At 45.7% G+C, this 15,783-nt stretch overlaps 1 protein-coding gene across 3 annotated transcripts in view; it reads right to left on the bottom strand.

Annotated features, from left to right (window-relative positions):
- sulf1 (sulfatase 1) overlaps positions 1 to 15,783 on the bottom strand; it is a 40,594-nt gene that overhangs the window by 14,478 nt on the left and 10,333 nt on the right. For all 3 annotated transcript variants that reach the window (XM_071923965.2, XM_071923966.2, XM_071923967.2), the window contains exons 2-9: positions 10,340 to 10,637; positions 9,512 to 9,751; positions 8,478 to 8,629; positions 5,678 to 5,847; positions 2,290 to 2,440; positions 1,770 to 1,945; positions 1,393 to 1,521; positions 665 to 721 (exon numbers count right to left, since the gene is read on the bottom strand). In XM_071923965.2, coding sequence (XP_071780066.1) covers positions 665 to 721; positions 1,393 to 1,521; positions 1,770 to 1,945; positions 2,290 to 2,440; positions 5,678 to 5,847; positions 8,478 to 8,629; positions 9,512 to 9,751; positions 10,340 to 10,514 — 1,250 coding nt within the window. In that variant the 5' untranslated portion in view covers positions 10,515 to 10,637. The remainder of the gene's footprint in view (positions 1 to 664; positions 722 to 1,392; positions 1,522 to 1,769; positions 1,946 to 2,289; positions 2,441 to 5,677; positions 5,848 to 8,477; positions 8,630 to 9,511; positions 9,752 to 10,339; positions 10,638 to 15,783) is intronic.

Here is a 15,783-nt window from a genome sequence, read left to right as displayed (position 1 = left end):
AGTGCACGCGGCACAAAGAAAACAGTCTTGAGGAAACAGTCAGGTGCTGGCCGTGGTGCGGCGGCTGAATTCCACACTGGGGGAGCTGGTGACATGTCCTGTGAGCAGATTGAGTGTGAGCCTTCCTGCCATTCCTCAGGTAATATCATCCTGAGCCTGGCTAGCCCTCGTTTATTTTGCGCATGTCTAGCTCTACCGTGTTACTGTAATGTATCCTCCGTCTGTCTCCGGCAGTGCAAGGACAGCGGGCTAAGTCAAGTTTAGTGTCTTGGTGGTGTGCTGAATATGCAAGGCCCCTGCAGAGGACAAAGACTTGGATTGTTTTTCCTATGACTGATCGAATAGCCTGGTTACACATGTGTCAGCGCCTCTTGCGTGAACTGTCATAATGTGCCAGCCGTTTATAGCTTTACCAAACAACCTAGAAAATTTCGATCCCCCTTCCACCAGCGCTGCCTTCCAAGCCAACTGTGGTCAGGAAATGTCTGTCAGATAACAAATAACTGGGAAAAGAGGCTTGGTTTGCTGGAAGAGGGAACATGCAACGGGCCTCACACATCTCGGGTTCAATGAAATGTTTTGTCGGGTTTGCGCGACACACGATGTTCTGCAATGACATGGATGTGCCTGTGGTGTGGAAAGGGAATAAAGAACACCAGTTTACCCTCGCTCCACCAGGAATGTGTCCCTCCAGACTTTGGGTTTCCGGTTGGGTTTGAATCTGGGAAAACAAAACGCACAAAGTTTATAGAATTCATATGGCCTGTGCGCTCACCATCAGCTATGTCGGTCGCACAACTAGCCAACATTATGGAAGTTGATCACAGCAAGCTCGAGACTTTGTGGGGTCAGGAGGCATTCTGAAGTGAACACCGGGAAATATGGAATATGAAAAAATGTGTTGAAAATAACCGCAAATGCCGTTTCAGCATTAAATGGAATACCTCTGTCCTTTCTGTTGCTCTGAAAATGTTTTCCAGTGGAACTGAATTTTTTTATGTATTTATGTGTATGTATTTACAATGCTTGATTTTAATAGAGGGCAGAGGGTCTGGATGGTCTCATTTGACCCTCCATCAGTACCCAACAACAGATGATTCAACTAGCAAACTAAATTCTAAGAGAAACTTCATGAAGAGAACCTCAAAGAATCCCAGCCAAAGCCCTAGAGCCGAGAAAAATCACCCAAATTGCACTTGAACCCACTTTTTGCAAAGCTGGACCAGAAGCAATTATTCCGGCTGAACAACTTTGCATTTGCTCAATAGCGGCTACTGAATAGAAGTGAAGCACATATTATGCACACTAAGCCATTATTGTATGCTGTATTTGCATTACAGCATGTCATGATTCAGATTCAGATTCCCATAGCCATGATGGGCCCATACAGACCTGTTGCCAGTCTTCTCCTGCTCCAGCAGCTTAAGGATGGACTTTCCATCCATGTCTGGAGGGGTGTCCAGCCCGGCAATGTGGAGAATTGTGGGAGCCAGGTCAATATTCAGCACCAGATGAGGATTCCTGAAGAAACACACACACACATCAAACTTTACTTAATCTTCTGCAATATACAGCAGTGATGTACACTGATAAAAGCAAATTACCTGAATAAGTGAGGATTACACCCACACATTCTTGAACTTTTACAATGCAGTATTAAATGTTTGCCACAGCCTCAAGGTGATGAAACATTTGGAGATGTAAGAGACAATGTAATTTGCAAGCTGAAGAACCCTGATAATATGATTTTAGTGACTGGTCAGTCTTACACTGCCCCTGGCTCCACGTTGGGTCCTCTCAGGAAGAAGGGCACTCGGATGTCAAAGTCGTAAGGCATGGATTTGCCTTTGACCAGCCCAAACTGACCGATGTGGTAGCCGTGGTCTGCGGTATAGATGATGTAAGTGTTGTCCAGCTCTCCAGTTTCTATTAGCATCTCATAAACCTGGGAAATAAAATTAATGATTAGATAATTAATTAAATAAATAAATATCAATGCCAGAGATGGCCAGATACTATAGTTAGTGGCACAGGAGGCTTCCAAAATGAAGGGTTCACGATTCAGAGAGAGTGGCCTGCATACTATAATAAGTTGTGCAGGTTGCTTCTACAAACTTATACATAATTACCAATTGAATGTTCTGTAAGGTCACCACAAGCAGATGCTGTACACATATGGTTACTGAATAACATGAAAATAACAGAGGCTAAATGTGCAACAGAGGCTAAATGTGTAGCCATTCAGACAACAAACACACAATTATATAACAATTTACATAAAGAATTCACCTTCTGCACTGAGTCGTCCACAGACATGAGGGTCTGCAGCCTCTTCCGGTGTAGAAAGTTGGTAAACTCCATGTGGATGGGTCTCATGGGGCCGGTGTACTGCATGATCCAGTGTTTGTCCATATTGGGGGCATAGTTGTAGCTGGGGGTGCTAGGGAGGGAGCACACAGGAGGGAGAGATGAGCATGTAAACAAACTGGCTTTATTTCCCTTTTCATCCAAGGACAACATATTAAAGGGTATTATGATATTAGTGTTAGGACCGATGGAACATATATCATGTGTCTGATAGAGTCACACAGAGGTACGAAAACAAAATATTTCTGGACGTCTATCAAAAACATGGGAGTCATCAGACTATGCAACAGCCATAAAGAGCCCATTTAAGATGCCAGCAGGCACCTGTCTGCTACTTTTCACAAACTGCTTCTCAGTAACAGGTGCCTGTGGGTTCTCTAACCTGCTGTCTACTGTATGTGACAAGCATCAATAACTGGCCTGTTTGTTGAGGGAAATGTCTTAATGCTCAGCAGCCAGCACGCTAGCTGTTTTTCCACGCCTCCCTCTGACCATCTCTCCCCTCACACAGAGACGAGAGTCTCCCTGCTCCACTGCGCTCTTGGCACAGAGAAGTCATTTGAGGGTTGGCACATGCTTAAGAAAATAATAGGCCCCAAAGTCAAGTTTGCAACAAGTTCTGGACCAAAAACTCAATAAGTCACGGTCATTTGAAATGGGGGAATTAAAAGGGTGGATACACAGCGAGAGGGAGGGAGAAAGAGTGTTGTTTGTGGAGTTGTGGCTGAGAGAAGCAGTTCACCTGTCTGTTGTGGTATGAGTTGTTGTGAGGAGGAGGGAGATGTAGACCCGCAAGCCTGCCTGAGTATGAAGTTGACTTTTGTGTCTGGAAGTCTTCTGTGGTTCTAGGTCCATGAAAAAGTATAGTGAATAGTATAACTATAGCCCCAGAAACCAAATCAAGTTTAGACGCAGAATGCTATGTCTGCAGTGTTCCTGGAATTCTGCAATGACCAGGAAATAATTTCCATTCTAATTTGGAAGTACTTCATTCTTAGAATAACGTATAAATTAAGAGGACTAGGTTCCACCCTTTATAAGCAGCCCCTAGACAACCTATCCAGGCTTAGATACTTAATGAAGACCTGCTATGGGAGCTGCTCTGCTCTGATTGAGTGAGCTGCCTTCTGCCCTCTCCTCCTCAGGCCTTCTTTGTGCGAAGGGTGAACTCTTCACCCACCCAGCCAGGCGGTCTAATAAGCCCCACAAAGGGACCTGTCTCTGGGCACTGGGCCACCAAGGTATGGGGCCCTGGGCACCGGGGAACCAGGAATGCAGGGGTCAGTGGAATGAAGCCAGTCCATATAGGAGAGGTCACACCTGCCACCTGTCACATATAGGTTGGTGTTTTGTGGTATTAGCCATGGATTACAACAGTGCAAGGCCCGGTGTTCACTTCAGAATGCCTCCTGACCATACAAAACCTTGACATGGTACCATTCAGCATGGGGTAGAGCTGTGGTGAAGGCCTTAGCTTAACATGGATTTACTGGCTTTCCCTAAAGCAACTTGCTGAGCTATGTCCAGAATAGCTTACATTCACTGTCTGTTTTAGAAAGACCTGACACTGAGAAACCAAACCACATCTCTAGTTTTTCGAGTGAGTCAGTAGCTAGCCTTAGCTTACATCTAAGAGACAGGGTAAAAACACCTTGGGTGAGGAATGTTAATGACATTAACATCAAACCCTCCCCTGCTATTGCTGCCGTCAAAAGAACAGACGCCTGTTTGATTTACGAGCTGGCTCCTCTTTTACTGCCACGCAGTCTCTTCCCAGCTCCATGCATTACAGATTAGCTGTATATGACTTCCACAGCCAAGAGAGAGAGTGGCTGAGCAAACAAGGCTGCAGTCATGATTTTCCATTACCTGGGGTTAGGTGGTGGATGACCTTTGCCAGGGCCTAACCAGTTTTTGTAGGGTGTTACCAAACCTCCTTGAACCAACCCAAACTCAAAATGGAACAGTGTCCAAAATAGAATGATGTCTGAAACAGACGCTGCTTCAAATACATCTCTCTATGAAGAAGGTTTTGTGTCATATCTGGTCATTAAGTGCAAAGTCAGCAACTACGCCGACTTTACACCCGCCCATGCCAACCACCTGTCCTCACCACATTTTACACACACTTCACCTACACGCAATCACTGGGGCAACCCTTTAGTCACTCCAGGGCCCCAGCTCCACCCCCTTCACTCGGAGGCTCGAGCTAAAAATAAATTAATAATGTCACAATGCATACAATGCATTCCTCACATCCCAGGAGCCGCAGGGAGAAACTACTGATTGATATGGACAGGGTCAGGAAGTCCTCTGGGAATTACACAGGAGGGAGGGGCGGAGGGAGCGAGTAGGGATGAGAAAAAGAGACGAGAGAGAAAGAGAAAGAGAGAGAGAGAGAGAGAGAGAGAGACCGAGGTGAATGCTAAGTGGGGTAGAAAGTGAGAGGAAGGAACTGGGAAAGATAAGCAGAGCACTGGGGGAGAGAAAGAAAGAGGAACATGGAGCACAAATGGCAGGCTTGCAGCTTAGCCCCCTCCGTCTGCTTCTCTCAAACTCCATCCCTCCCCCCAGCCAGCGGGCTGGGGCTCCCTGGGAGACGGGTGGAGGGCCGACGGAGGGACGGCAGGGCATGTTGCCATGGAACGACCCAGAGTATCGGAGCGCTGCCACAACTCAGTGATGAGAGATGTGGGAGGCCAATGTGGGTTTGGCATGAGAGGAGCGCTCCATAAAAAAAACACCCATCCCTGATCTTCTCCCTGGTATGTGCCCCAGCTATTCTTGGATGATAAATCATTTTGATTTCACGCTTGCCGAGTCGTCGACCCTAGCAGCTTCTCAGCAACCTGTCATCACTGAGGATGAGGGGCATGCGCACTGTAATAATGTTTTGGAAATGTAGGTACACCAAATCATAAAAAGTGCAATTGTTTTTTAGTGAGAAAAATTCCAAATAGCAGCAGACATAACTCTTGCCAGAGAGTCTGTGAATGTCTGGCTAGGAGTATTTCTGTGTGTATAATTTATATGTCCATTCCTTTACCAGCAGTGTACATTGTGGCATTGGATGGTACTGGAATACAGTATGTGGCACACTCAGAAACCCATTTGCAATATGGCAATATTGTCAACTAGGCCACGACACTGTATAGCTCAAGATTATTCAAGTAACAAATAACATGTGTAGATGACAGAAGATAGTGGGTTTACAGTTACATAAAAATATGTGTATCAAGACCAGCCTTTCTAGACCTATGTAGGAACCCTGGTCAGAGTGTGTGTGTGTGTCTGTGTGTGTGTAACCTACATGTGTTGTGAGGCATTGGGGAAGAGCTCAGAGAACTGAGGTGCAGAGTCTTCTGGGCCATGAGGGGCGGCGTGGCTGATGACCATCATCACAGGACGGTGTGGGTACATCCTCTTGGACATGCGGAAAAAGTTGATGCTGTCGTTGGTGATCAGATCTGTGAAATAGTCCTGGAAAAGAGGAACAAAAACCAAGAATATGTTAATAAGGTATTATAGGGCTAAAATCACGTCTATAGAAGGCTAAAAGGGAAGGAGGGATTAGGAAAAATCCAAATCAACAGAAGCATTGATAAACTCAGTTGCAGCAACACGTCCAGACATGTTGCTTTCACTAGTCCAGTCATTTTCAAATCAGTGGAGAGGGGCCAGTGGGATATGAAGAGGGGCCATTGAGTACACTACGGTACCAATCTGTCGAGTCAACAGCTGGCAGCTTGCCTGTGTGCGTGAGAGTATGTATGTGCTTGTGTGTGTGTGGGGATACGTATGTGCTTGTGCGTGTGTGGGTGTGTCTGTGTGTATGCGAACTGCTGCCTCATCAGTGAATCTCTGCAGTATTGGATGTGACACCACTTGATGGTGAGAGGAACCTGGCGCTCTCGACTGGTATGTTGTTATGACAGCTTCCTCCCTCTGCTCCTCTCTGTGCAATCCATTCTCTCTTTCTCTCACTGTGCTTGATTCTGTGCTATCTAATGGAATGGGCAGTGAGAGGACAACTGTGACATTTAAGCGAAATCAAGTATTTTACATTTTTCGAGTAGGGGCTTGCTCTCAAGGGCTTAGACTCAGGAAATTTGGCATTGTCATATGCAACAATCCATTGGCGTGACTTTTTATCAAAGCCTAGACTCCAGGCGTGGTGGAGTCTTTTACATGTAGGTCACACCCTCCACTAAAATCACAACAGCATTTGCCAAGATTCCACCAGTTGATTAGGCATTCTACCTGCACGCTGGCATGCAACGGTTGCTGCCTGGCATACAACATGCAGAAGGGAGTGCCAGCTTCAGAATGAAAGGGTAAAGGGTGATTTCCCTGAAATGTCAGAAGTGGGTTTGGCTGATTCATCCTGTCTCTATTAATAGGCTTTATGGCTAGCTTTAATGACCTGGCGGCCGCACATGCCCACAGAGGCTGGCGATTGCATGCACATGGCAAAGCATTGCCATACTGGTTTCTTCTGTGCTGCCAACTCTCCATAATCTGAGCCACTGCTGCTAAGGGCTCTGGCAGGTCAAAAGGAAGTGAGAGTGTCAAGGGGGATGGCTGGCCAACTACCATGAAATGGTCATAAAGGTGAAGAGCTTCATTTTCCCCTGAACCATTCGGAGCTGATTAGTACTAAGTGGCATTCTCATAATGAGTATTCGCTCACATATGGTTCAATTCTCACAGACTCCATTTTAATTTATGATGCTAACATTTTCTAAAAGTTTTAATAACAACCTATATGGTTTGATTGTTAACGAAGCAGTAAGTTGTACTTATTCCAAGCCCCTGGATCATTATTGGGAATTTGTGCCTCCATTGATAACACTGACATACCACATCTGGCTAGCAAGCCAAGCTTCTGCTTTACCTCCCTATTACAATTGTCTACTGTCATGGAATTTGAGGAAAGCTTAAGAGGTGGAGAGGGGTTCAAAATGAGTGAGCTTATGAATCATATCCTCACACAGAGTCCTTTGACGAGAACCTTAACGTCAGAAACCTCAACCTCTCTACAGATGGAAAACTAGATGGAACCTAACTGAATTAAAATCGCTGGGCGATCGCCTCATCAAATCACAATGACTTGGTGTGCCAACTGCACTCTGTGTGAAACCCTGACCTTCTCACCCTGTGGGAGTCTACGTAGAGGAGCTGCCATCATTCTAGTTGTGGCAGGTTAATGGGTTTTGGCAGGCGAGTGCCCATAGTGGGTCCATTTGGTCTGAAACCACAATCTGCTGACCAGGCCCATGTCTCGTAAACACCTTGCTCTCAGCTTGTGGGTAACTTTACACCTCAGTCCAACTCAACAAGCAAGTCATTTGGCATGGGGATACCAGTCCAAACATTTGTTTGCCCATCCTTTGGGAAGACCATTTTAAAACTCAACTTGACGTGTATCCAAACCATGAAACCTCCTTGCGCATTCCTCATGCCCCCAGGACTACGCTACCTGGGAGGACATTGGCATGGAGCTGGGAAAAGAAACTGACAGCTCTTGTGAAACATTGGGGGGGAAGATGGATGCCCCATGCCATGCAAAGCCGTGCAAAACAAAAACACAGAGCTACCGCATCGCTCATCTCCAGAGTCTGGGGGTGGCAAAGTTAATTTTGTGTGTGTGTGCATGTGTGTATGAGAGAGTGTGTGTGTGAGAGAGAGAGAGAGAGAGAGAGAGAGAGACAGAGAGAGAGAGAGACAGAGAGAGAGACAAAAACAAGTTCAGGGTGGTAATTTTCATGGCAACTTTGGTCTCTCATAATCACAAAGGTGTTTCAATTTTACAGCGTCTAAATGTTGAGGTAAGGCACAACATAATAAAGAGATGCTATAATACGCTGCAGAAAGAGGAGACGCCACCTCAGATCAACACATCCCCTTTAATTCTCGTCGGAGAATTCCTGCCAGCCTGAATCACAACGCTGTGATAAGTGAAGTGCCACAATATCTATATTTATATGTAGAGTGGAACCTGCAATTAGTCAGGAGAAGACTTTATATTGGGTCATAAAGGAAAAACAAATGGGTGATTGAATTAATGGCCCCTTTTTGGGAATTGTGGGAATACACCAGCGGGTACATACCTTGGCATAATCTGCACCATGTTTCTCCTTGTAACCATTCCGACAGACGGTGTAATTATAGAAGCGGGAATTTTTGATCAACCCGACCCATTCTCGCCACCCAGGCGGGATGTAGCTGCCATTGTACTCATTGAGGTACTTGCCGAAGAAGGCTGCAGTAGAGAAGGGGAGAGAAGACAAATGCAATCTTAGGTCAACATCAGTACATGCTGTTTTCTTTCTCACTCCTACCTGTAAAAGCCTTAATTCTGTGGGTCTGTGTGAGCATATCTGTGTGCATGAGCATGATGTAGAATATTTTTCGCTTGTCTCTTTTTTTCCCCTGGCCTCACTGCACAACGTTCTCCAGTAGGCTGGGCAGGGAGCCAGCCTGTCCCGGAGAGGGCTAATTGTAGACTAACGCATCAGCTCGAAACCGCAGGCCATGCTGCAGCCCACAGGACCCCATTGAGCTGCCCGGTCCAGCGCCTGCCCGTCACTCACACAGACACTGTCTGATGAGACACGACAGCGACCTGGCACCCTCGCCGTGTTTGCATTTCTCACAGCAGACAGCCAGGCAAGCAGGGCGATGGACTCTAGCTTCCCGTAAAAATTTGCATTGACTAACAGCAGTGAATGTAAGGGGGCCAGCAGGCCATTTGAGCTAGCAGTGACTGATGGAACCCTGGCTAAAATGGAGACGGGGCCCACTGCGGGTGAACCATCGTAACCTGAAAACTGAAGAAACAGTGGAAACAGAAGTCCCCCTCACCCCCTGTAAATCACATCACCCAGTCCCATTGTAAGTTGCTCTAGATAGGAATGTCAGCTAAATGCCTAAAATGTAAAATGTAATGTGAATGTGTCCATGATTTTGGGACATTTTATGCCCCTCCCTCACAATATAGCTTAACAAGCTAAACAGAATACAGGGCTTGATGAGATATGAGAAAGATTTAAATGTGCTCTGGATGACAGAAACAGTTCAAATTTTTAATATGTATAGGAAAATGCCCCTCTATGTGTGTGTGTGTGTGTGTGTGTCCACCAACCTGTCCTGTAACCAGTGTTGTTGAGGTAGACGGCAAAAGAGCGCGGCTCATGCTGGGCTTGCCAGGAAGGGGAGGAGCAGTTCTCGTTGTTGGTGTAGGTGTTGTGGTTGTGGACGTACTTGCCCGTCAACATGGAGGACCGTGACGGGCAGCACATGGGCGTGGTAACAAAGGCATTGGTGAAAGAAGTGCCTCCATCTTCCATGATCTTACGAGTTTTATTCATCACCTGTAGAGAACCTGGAGGGCAAGATAGGGCGGTCAGTGCTGCACATTCCACTGAAGTCTGTTTGAATTTTGCAGAATACATTGTCAATACTATAAATAAGGTGTTGTGCCAATATGCACCATGCCAATGTTGCTGTTTGTGAAAGACAATCGCTAAAGTATTTTCTAAACGAACAAGATTCTATTTATTTCACTGCCATGTGGCTAAACACAGCGCACTCATTAGATGACTTAACCTTTTCTCATTGCATTCTCTGAGGGGCAGCAGTAAACATAATCATAATCCACTGTGCATGAGCTAAACACAAATAAAGCAGCGCTTGGGCCAGATGGCCCTTCTGCTCGTGCTTATGGTTTCCATTTAATATTTCATGTGTGGAAGAAGACTACAATACATTCATAAATCCTGAAGCAAACACCCACAAAGACAAAGACAGAGAAAAAGATAAAGACAGAGGAAGTGAGAAAATAAGGGAGAAGCGCGGAAAAGAATGCGAGAAAGAATATAACATAGAATTAAAACAGTAAATAAGAGAGGAAAAAAAAAAAGAGCTCTACAGCGGAACTCCAGGGAGGCGGGGACGAGTGCGTCAATCTTACCCAGCTCCACATCCTGGTCATCCGTCATGATAAGGATGATGTTGGGCCGGATGTTCCTGCGGTCTCTCTGGATGCGGCCCCTCAGGCCCTGGGCTCTGGTGGTGGTGAAGGCCAAACTGCCTGGAGCCCAGTCCAGAGACAAGAGGGCCAACCAGGCCAGCCACTGCACCAGCATGGTGCCCGGGACAGAGGAGGGGATGGGTAGATGAGAGGATAAATGAAGAGATGGATGTAGGGAGAAAAGGTCCAGCCAGGCCACTCACTCACACCAGTGGAGCTCTCACAGCCGTGGGTGAGTCTGAGGACACAGAAGAAGAAAACACAGATGCATTACAACAAGGGAGAGGGAGTGATCCATACCAATGCTGTTTGTGGGGGGAAAATACATGTGCTGAGAAGAGAAAAAAAAAGAGAAAGAAAGTAGGAGATTTAAAACTAGTAATGGGAATAGAGAAGTGGATTCCATTTCTGAGAAAGACGGTCAAGTGAAAAATCCAGATTCCCTCTACGATCATTTCAGCACATTTACTTCAATTGTGTACAACTGCTCACAAATCATACTCAGTACACATCAATATATCCATAAAGAGAGAAACCAAAAGGATTCTTCTGAGTCTGAGCCCTTTAAGGTCACGAAGAAAAAATTCCAACATATGTTGTGTGTTGACTGAATTATTCTCTCCTCTGAAAACAAGATCTCTCAACCTCAACTCTCCTGACCTGGATTGAACTAACAAGCAAGCACAGCAAGCCATGAAAACTCTTCCACATTACAAACAACAAAGAGCGGTAAAGGTCTAGAAACGCAGTTCTCACCTTGGAGAATTCCATGAGTCTCATGTTGCATTTTTCTTCTTCTATTATCCTTGCACTTTTTCTTGTATTTTTCACCCAGCCAGACTAGAGTGTGCCTCCTGTGTGAGATAACACACACTAGCACACGGAAACTCTAACTCTCCATCTCTCAACTGGAGAGCTCTTGTTCAGCTCACTATCCTGAGACCACGCCATTGGCTGTCCACACTCAAACACCCACAACCACACTGCTGCGTGAGCCAATCGCAGTCCACCTTCCACCTGTCACTCAAAAGTCACCCCCTGGTGAGTCAAGCGTGACAGAGGGCCTGTGGGGAGGATGGGACCACATTGGGAGGGGGGGGTGGGGGGTGGGGGAGGTGGGGGGGGGGTTCCGCTACATTAACCCCATGCCGCTGTCGCCAATCACAGATTTACACTGAGTCATCCTAGCCCTTTGCAGCCTCTTGCTCACTTGCTCAAACACAACCAGCAAGCCACGGCAGTGAACAACATCCCAATGTCATGGTTGGTCATCAGAAGTCTAAATAACCTCAGGCTCAGTGTGCAAGGCTTCTACTTCATTTACAGTGGTCCCAAGACAAAGCCCTCCCCAACTTTAGGGAAACACTGATATTCTTGTGATTGGTCCTCATGACTTTACTTCTGTAGAAATCATATATTTTTTTAACTCCTAATAATATTAATATATATATTACATGTATCCTGACAAGGTTGAGTGCAAAGGCAAAATATACATACACATTTTTTTTCGATAAAATTAAGTTAGCAGATGACAGTAAGGGCGTCATTCAGTAACAATAATATGGCTTGTGGGTGTATGATGAACAATGACACTGTAATAATGAGTACTCCATCACGATGACAAAGTGCCTTATGGGCAGCCATCTCACTGAGTGGCACCATACTGCTCTCTATTCTGAGTTAATGGCCTGGAAACAAATGGCAGGTCTACCACACCTGAGCCTGGTCGAACCCCACTGGGTGGCTCCGCCCTTACCCTCTGAATGGCCACAAAGGGCCGTCCCAACTGGTACCAAGCAAAGAGGAATAAATAAAATCGAGAACAAATGCTCATTTATGCTGGTGCCTGCATTTATTGGAAGTCCCTCTGGATAGGTCAGATGGATTTTTAAAAAGGTAAAATGTAAATGCAAACATGATTTTCAGCCATGCACTGTGTTGATCTCTATGGGTAAGGCTTTAGTTCCACACCTCACTAAAATGGCATATGGATGAGGATTTGTCTCCTTTCACCTAACTGGTTCTTTTAAATGAGTGTAGATGATAGGGAGGAAATATATAAATAAATATGTGAGGAAATATCAGGAAAAAGGCCCTGCAGGGGATCACGGTAAGAGGATGACAAGATGGATGAGGTCTAGGATAATATATTCTGTAGAGCAAAACCATTGCCACAGGCTGGCCCTGATATATCAACTTGTCCATTTGTCCAACACCAACACATGCACATGTACATGTATGTGCACACACACATAAACACAAAAACACACACATACATGCAAAGACACACACACACACACACACACACACACACACACGCACACCCTGACTTGACCAGAAACAGCCTACATCAGCAAACCCCAAAACACCTGCTCTCAATGATGTGTCTAACAGATGGTCCTGTCACGAGATGACGTGTGACAACACCACAAATTATGTCCCACCTCGCCCACCACCCCACCCAGTAAAGGATTTGGGTGACTGGGTAAGGAAAGTCATGTTGAAGATACGAGAGACATTTTTTCTTTGGTTTTCATTGCTTATCTGCTTTTCCTCCAGTCAGATGGTGGTTGTGATAAGCAGAGCTTCAGATGGAGCTTTAAGAGCTTTTTTGGAGAGTCTTTCAGACAGGCAGTGTCCGGGCCAGCCAGCCCAGTCATCCTGACAGCCCTGTGCAAACACTGGCGCTGTTTGGACAAACCCCCCTCCAGCACAGGGTGGCAGAGTGCACAGACCCTCACATTGGATTACACACACACCCAACACAAACTACTGTACAAACACATGGTGACACACGCAGAAACACACATACAGTATAGGCAGAGACTCACACGCACATCCTTTCTCCCACAAAAACACACACTCCCGCTGTGAGGGTCCGGCCCCTCCTACATAAATGGGATTGCTTCCCAGAAACAATACTAGACACAGCCCAAAACTAGCCAATCAGACATACTCAAGTCTCCCTTTCTGTCAAGCTGTGGAAGACCTGAAATCAACTGTAAGCCAGCCAGCCAGCTGGTGTAATGTTAGCACCCAGCACACATTCAATTTGACATGCCAATGATTCCCAGCAATAGCCTTTTCATGTGACCTGAGGAATTGAGAAAACAGACAAGGAGGTTCATTGTGCTATCTGATACAAACCTTGCTGTGCTAATGTGGTTAGCCACAGCAATATCAATAGCTACACTGTCTTAAGCGAATGGGATGGCAGGGCTAATTAAGTACCGCACAAAGTGACCCATGTGATGCGGGCCGAAGTGATGCAGGCAAAATGACACAGCTGCTGCCTTGAACGAACCAGGCCTCCCCTTGTCCTCTGGGTCACCTCTCGTCCTAAGTCAATTTCACCTGATCCACTTTCCTCCATAGGTCACCCAAAGTTCATTTTGGACCAAAAGTATTTTTAGCAGGTTTGTGTCTGCCAAAGGTGCCCGTACATCATTTGACAGCTATCCATCTCAAGGTGCCCTGTTACCCAGGAAAACAAAACCTGCACCATTATCCATTACAGCAGCATCCCCGGCACCCTGACATTCTGGCGTAACCATGAGATATGGGACACAGAGCTGCTAGAGGGGAGCTGACTGGCTAAGTGACGAGGCTGGTATGTAGAGATTAGTGGCTTCTGTTTGTACAGCAGGCTGGGTGGATGGATGGCAGGGGGCTGGCAGTATTAAGCCCTACGGCACAGCTAGCAAGGTAACTGTTCACACGGTGGAAAACTAGATAGAGAGAGAGACTTGACCCGAAACAGCAACTCGCCAAAGGAAATCTGGCACATTTTGAATTAGAAAAAGCTACTTCTTCCTTACATACTTTGAATCTGAAAAGAGTGGAGCACTTTTCCATGAATGTCCTCGTATCAGAGTGAACATACCAGTGGCCATTTTTGCCTCAGGCAGCTGTCTTAGCCAGCAGCCCAGTAGCTCTAGAGATAGTAATAAATATGCCCGTCAGGATTTCTATGGTCCGCGGCGTTCTAGAGCATTTTCTTGCGCACTTAAATACACACACACACACACACACACACACACACACACACACAAACAAAGGCACTAACACACACAGCCAAAATCCAGACTTTATCTGGCATGGATGAAATATAACAATCAGACTGTGACTGCTTTAGAGAAGACAAAAATGAATGCAAAAAAATCTGAACATAGTTTTTGCTAAAATCTCCATCGAGGGAGACTATAAAAATCAACTACAGGAAGCACTATGAACGATAAATACTTAGACAAATAGTTTAAAACACTGCTTTAATCATTGATGGTTATCATTCAGTAGGATTAATTGCAGTGGGATTAAGATCAGTGTGTTCAAACCCAGTCATTTGCAAGTGCTTTTGTTTTGTACACACTCTTGACAAAGTGTTATGCTATCACAGAACTCTTGCCTTCAGGCACATTCAGGGACAAGAGGCAGCAGGAAACTAACCCATGCTAAACATGGCTGGATGTATTCAAAAAGAGAGAGCTAAATAAGATACAATATGAGTAAATATGCTGACATCTGAAAGTTATCATAGACTTGGCTGTTGAATGTCTCCTCTGTTACTGCCATTTTGCTTACCTGTCACCGAAATCTAAGTTAAGATGAATGTCGCCAATTCTAACAACCTCTTGAGAACCTTTTTGTTAGAATAACTAATGTCTTGTGGCATCTTTATAAATCTTTCACTTTGGCTGACTCATTTATTTAGCTCATCTAGCCCGACAGAAGCAGAGCGGGCTTTTATACATCTGTGGAACAGACAAGAGGCCTTTATGCCTGGACAGAGTCAGAGGACTAGGGAGCACATTGTTTCTCCTTCCTCATTGTTTTGGAGGATTAGCACTAATGACCCTTTAAATGAGCCCTTACTGTACTCATCAGGGTTAAGCTGGGGGAAGAATATTGGGGACGGATGGGAGGAACGTAAAAGGCCCGGGGGTTCAAAGGAACCAAACAAAAAGGGCACTATGGAGTTTTCAGACACACAGCTGCCAGAGACGTAAAATATGTGCAATTTTCAGATTAATGGCCATCAACACTAGGAACCTTTAGCGCACCTCAACACCCCGCTAATCTTTACTTTCATGATAGTAAAGGGTTTTTTCTATTCTAGTTTTGCAGAAAACAGCTCCTCCACTTACTCTCCTTTGACACATGACAGCAGCGCTCCAAGTCATTTTGGTATGGCTGCACAGATGCTTTGTGCATACTGTAAAGTCAAACATAATGGTGTAACCATCCAGTGCAGGACTGTTTGGTTGGTTGGTGGTTGTGCCTACAGTTAGGGCCTCAAACCACACACCCTCGTGCACCCTGACCCTCCTCTGACCCGCGTGGTAATATGGCTTTGATGGTGGCTTGTTTAACCTAACCTCAGTCAC

Source organism: Centroberyx gerrardi, chromosome 22 (genome assembly GCF_048128805.1).
Source record: "Centroberyx gerrardi isolate f3 chromosome 22, fCenGer3.hap1.cur.20231027, whole genome shotgun sequence".
Lineage (NCBI taxonomy): Eukaryota > Metazoa > Chordata > Actinopteri > Beryciformes > Berycidae > Centroberyx > Centroberyx gerrardi.
This window is presented reverse-complemented; position numbering and strand designations above follow the sequence as displayed.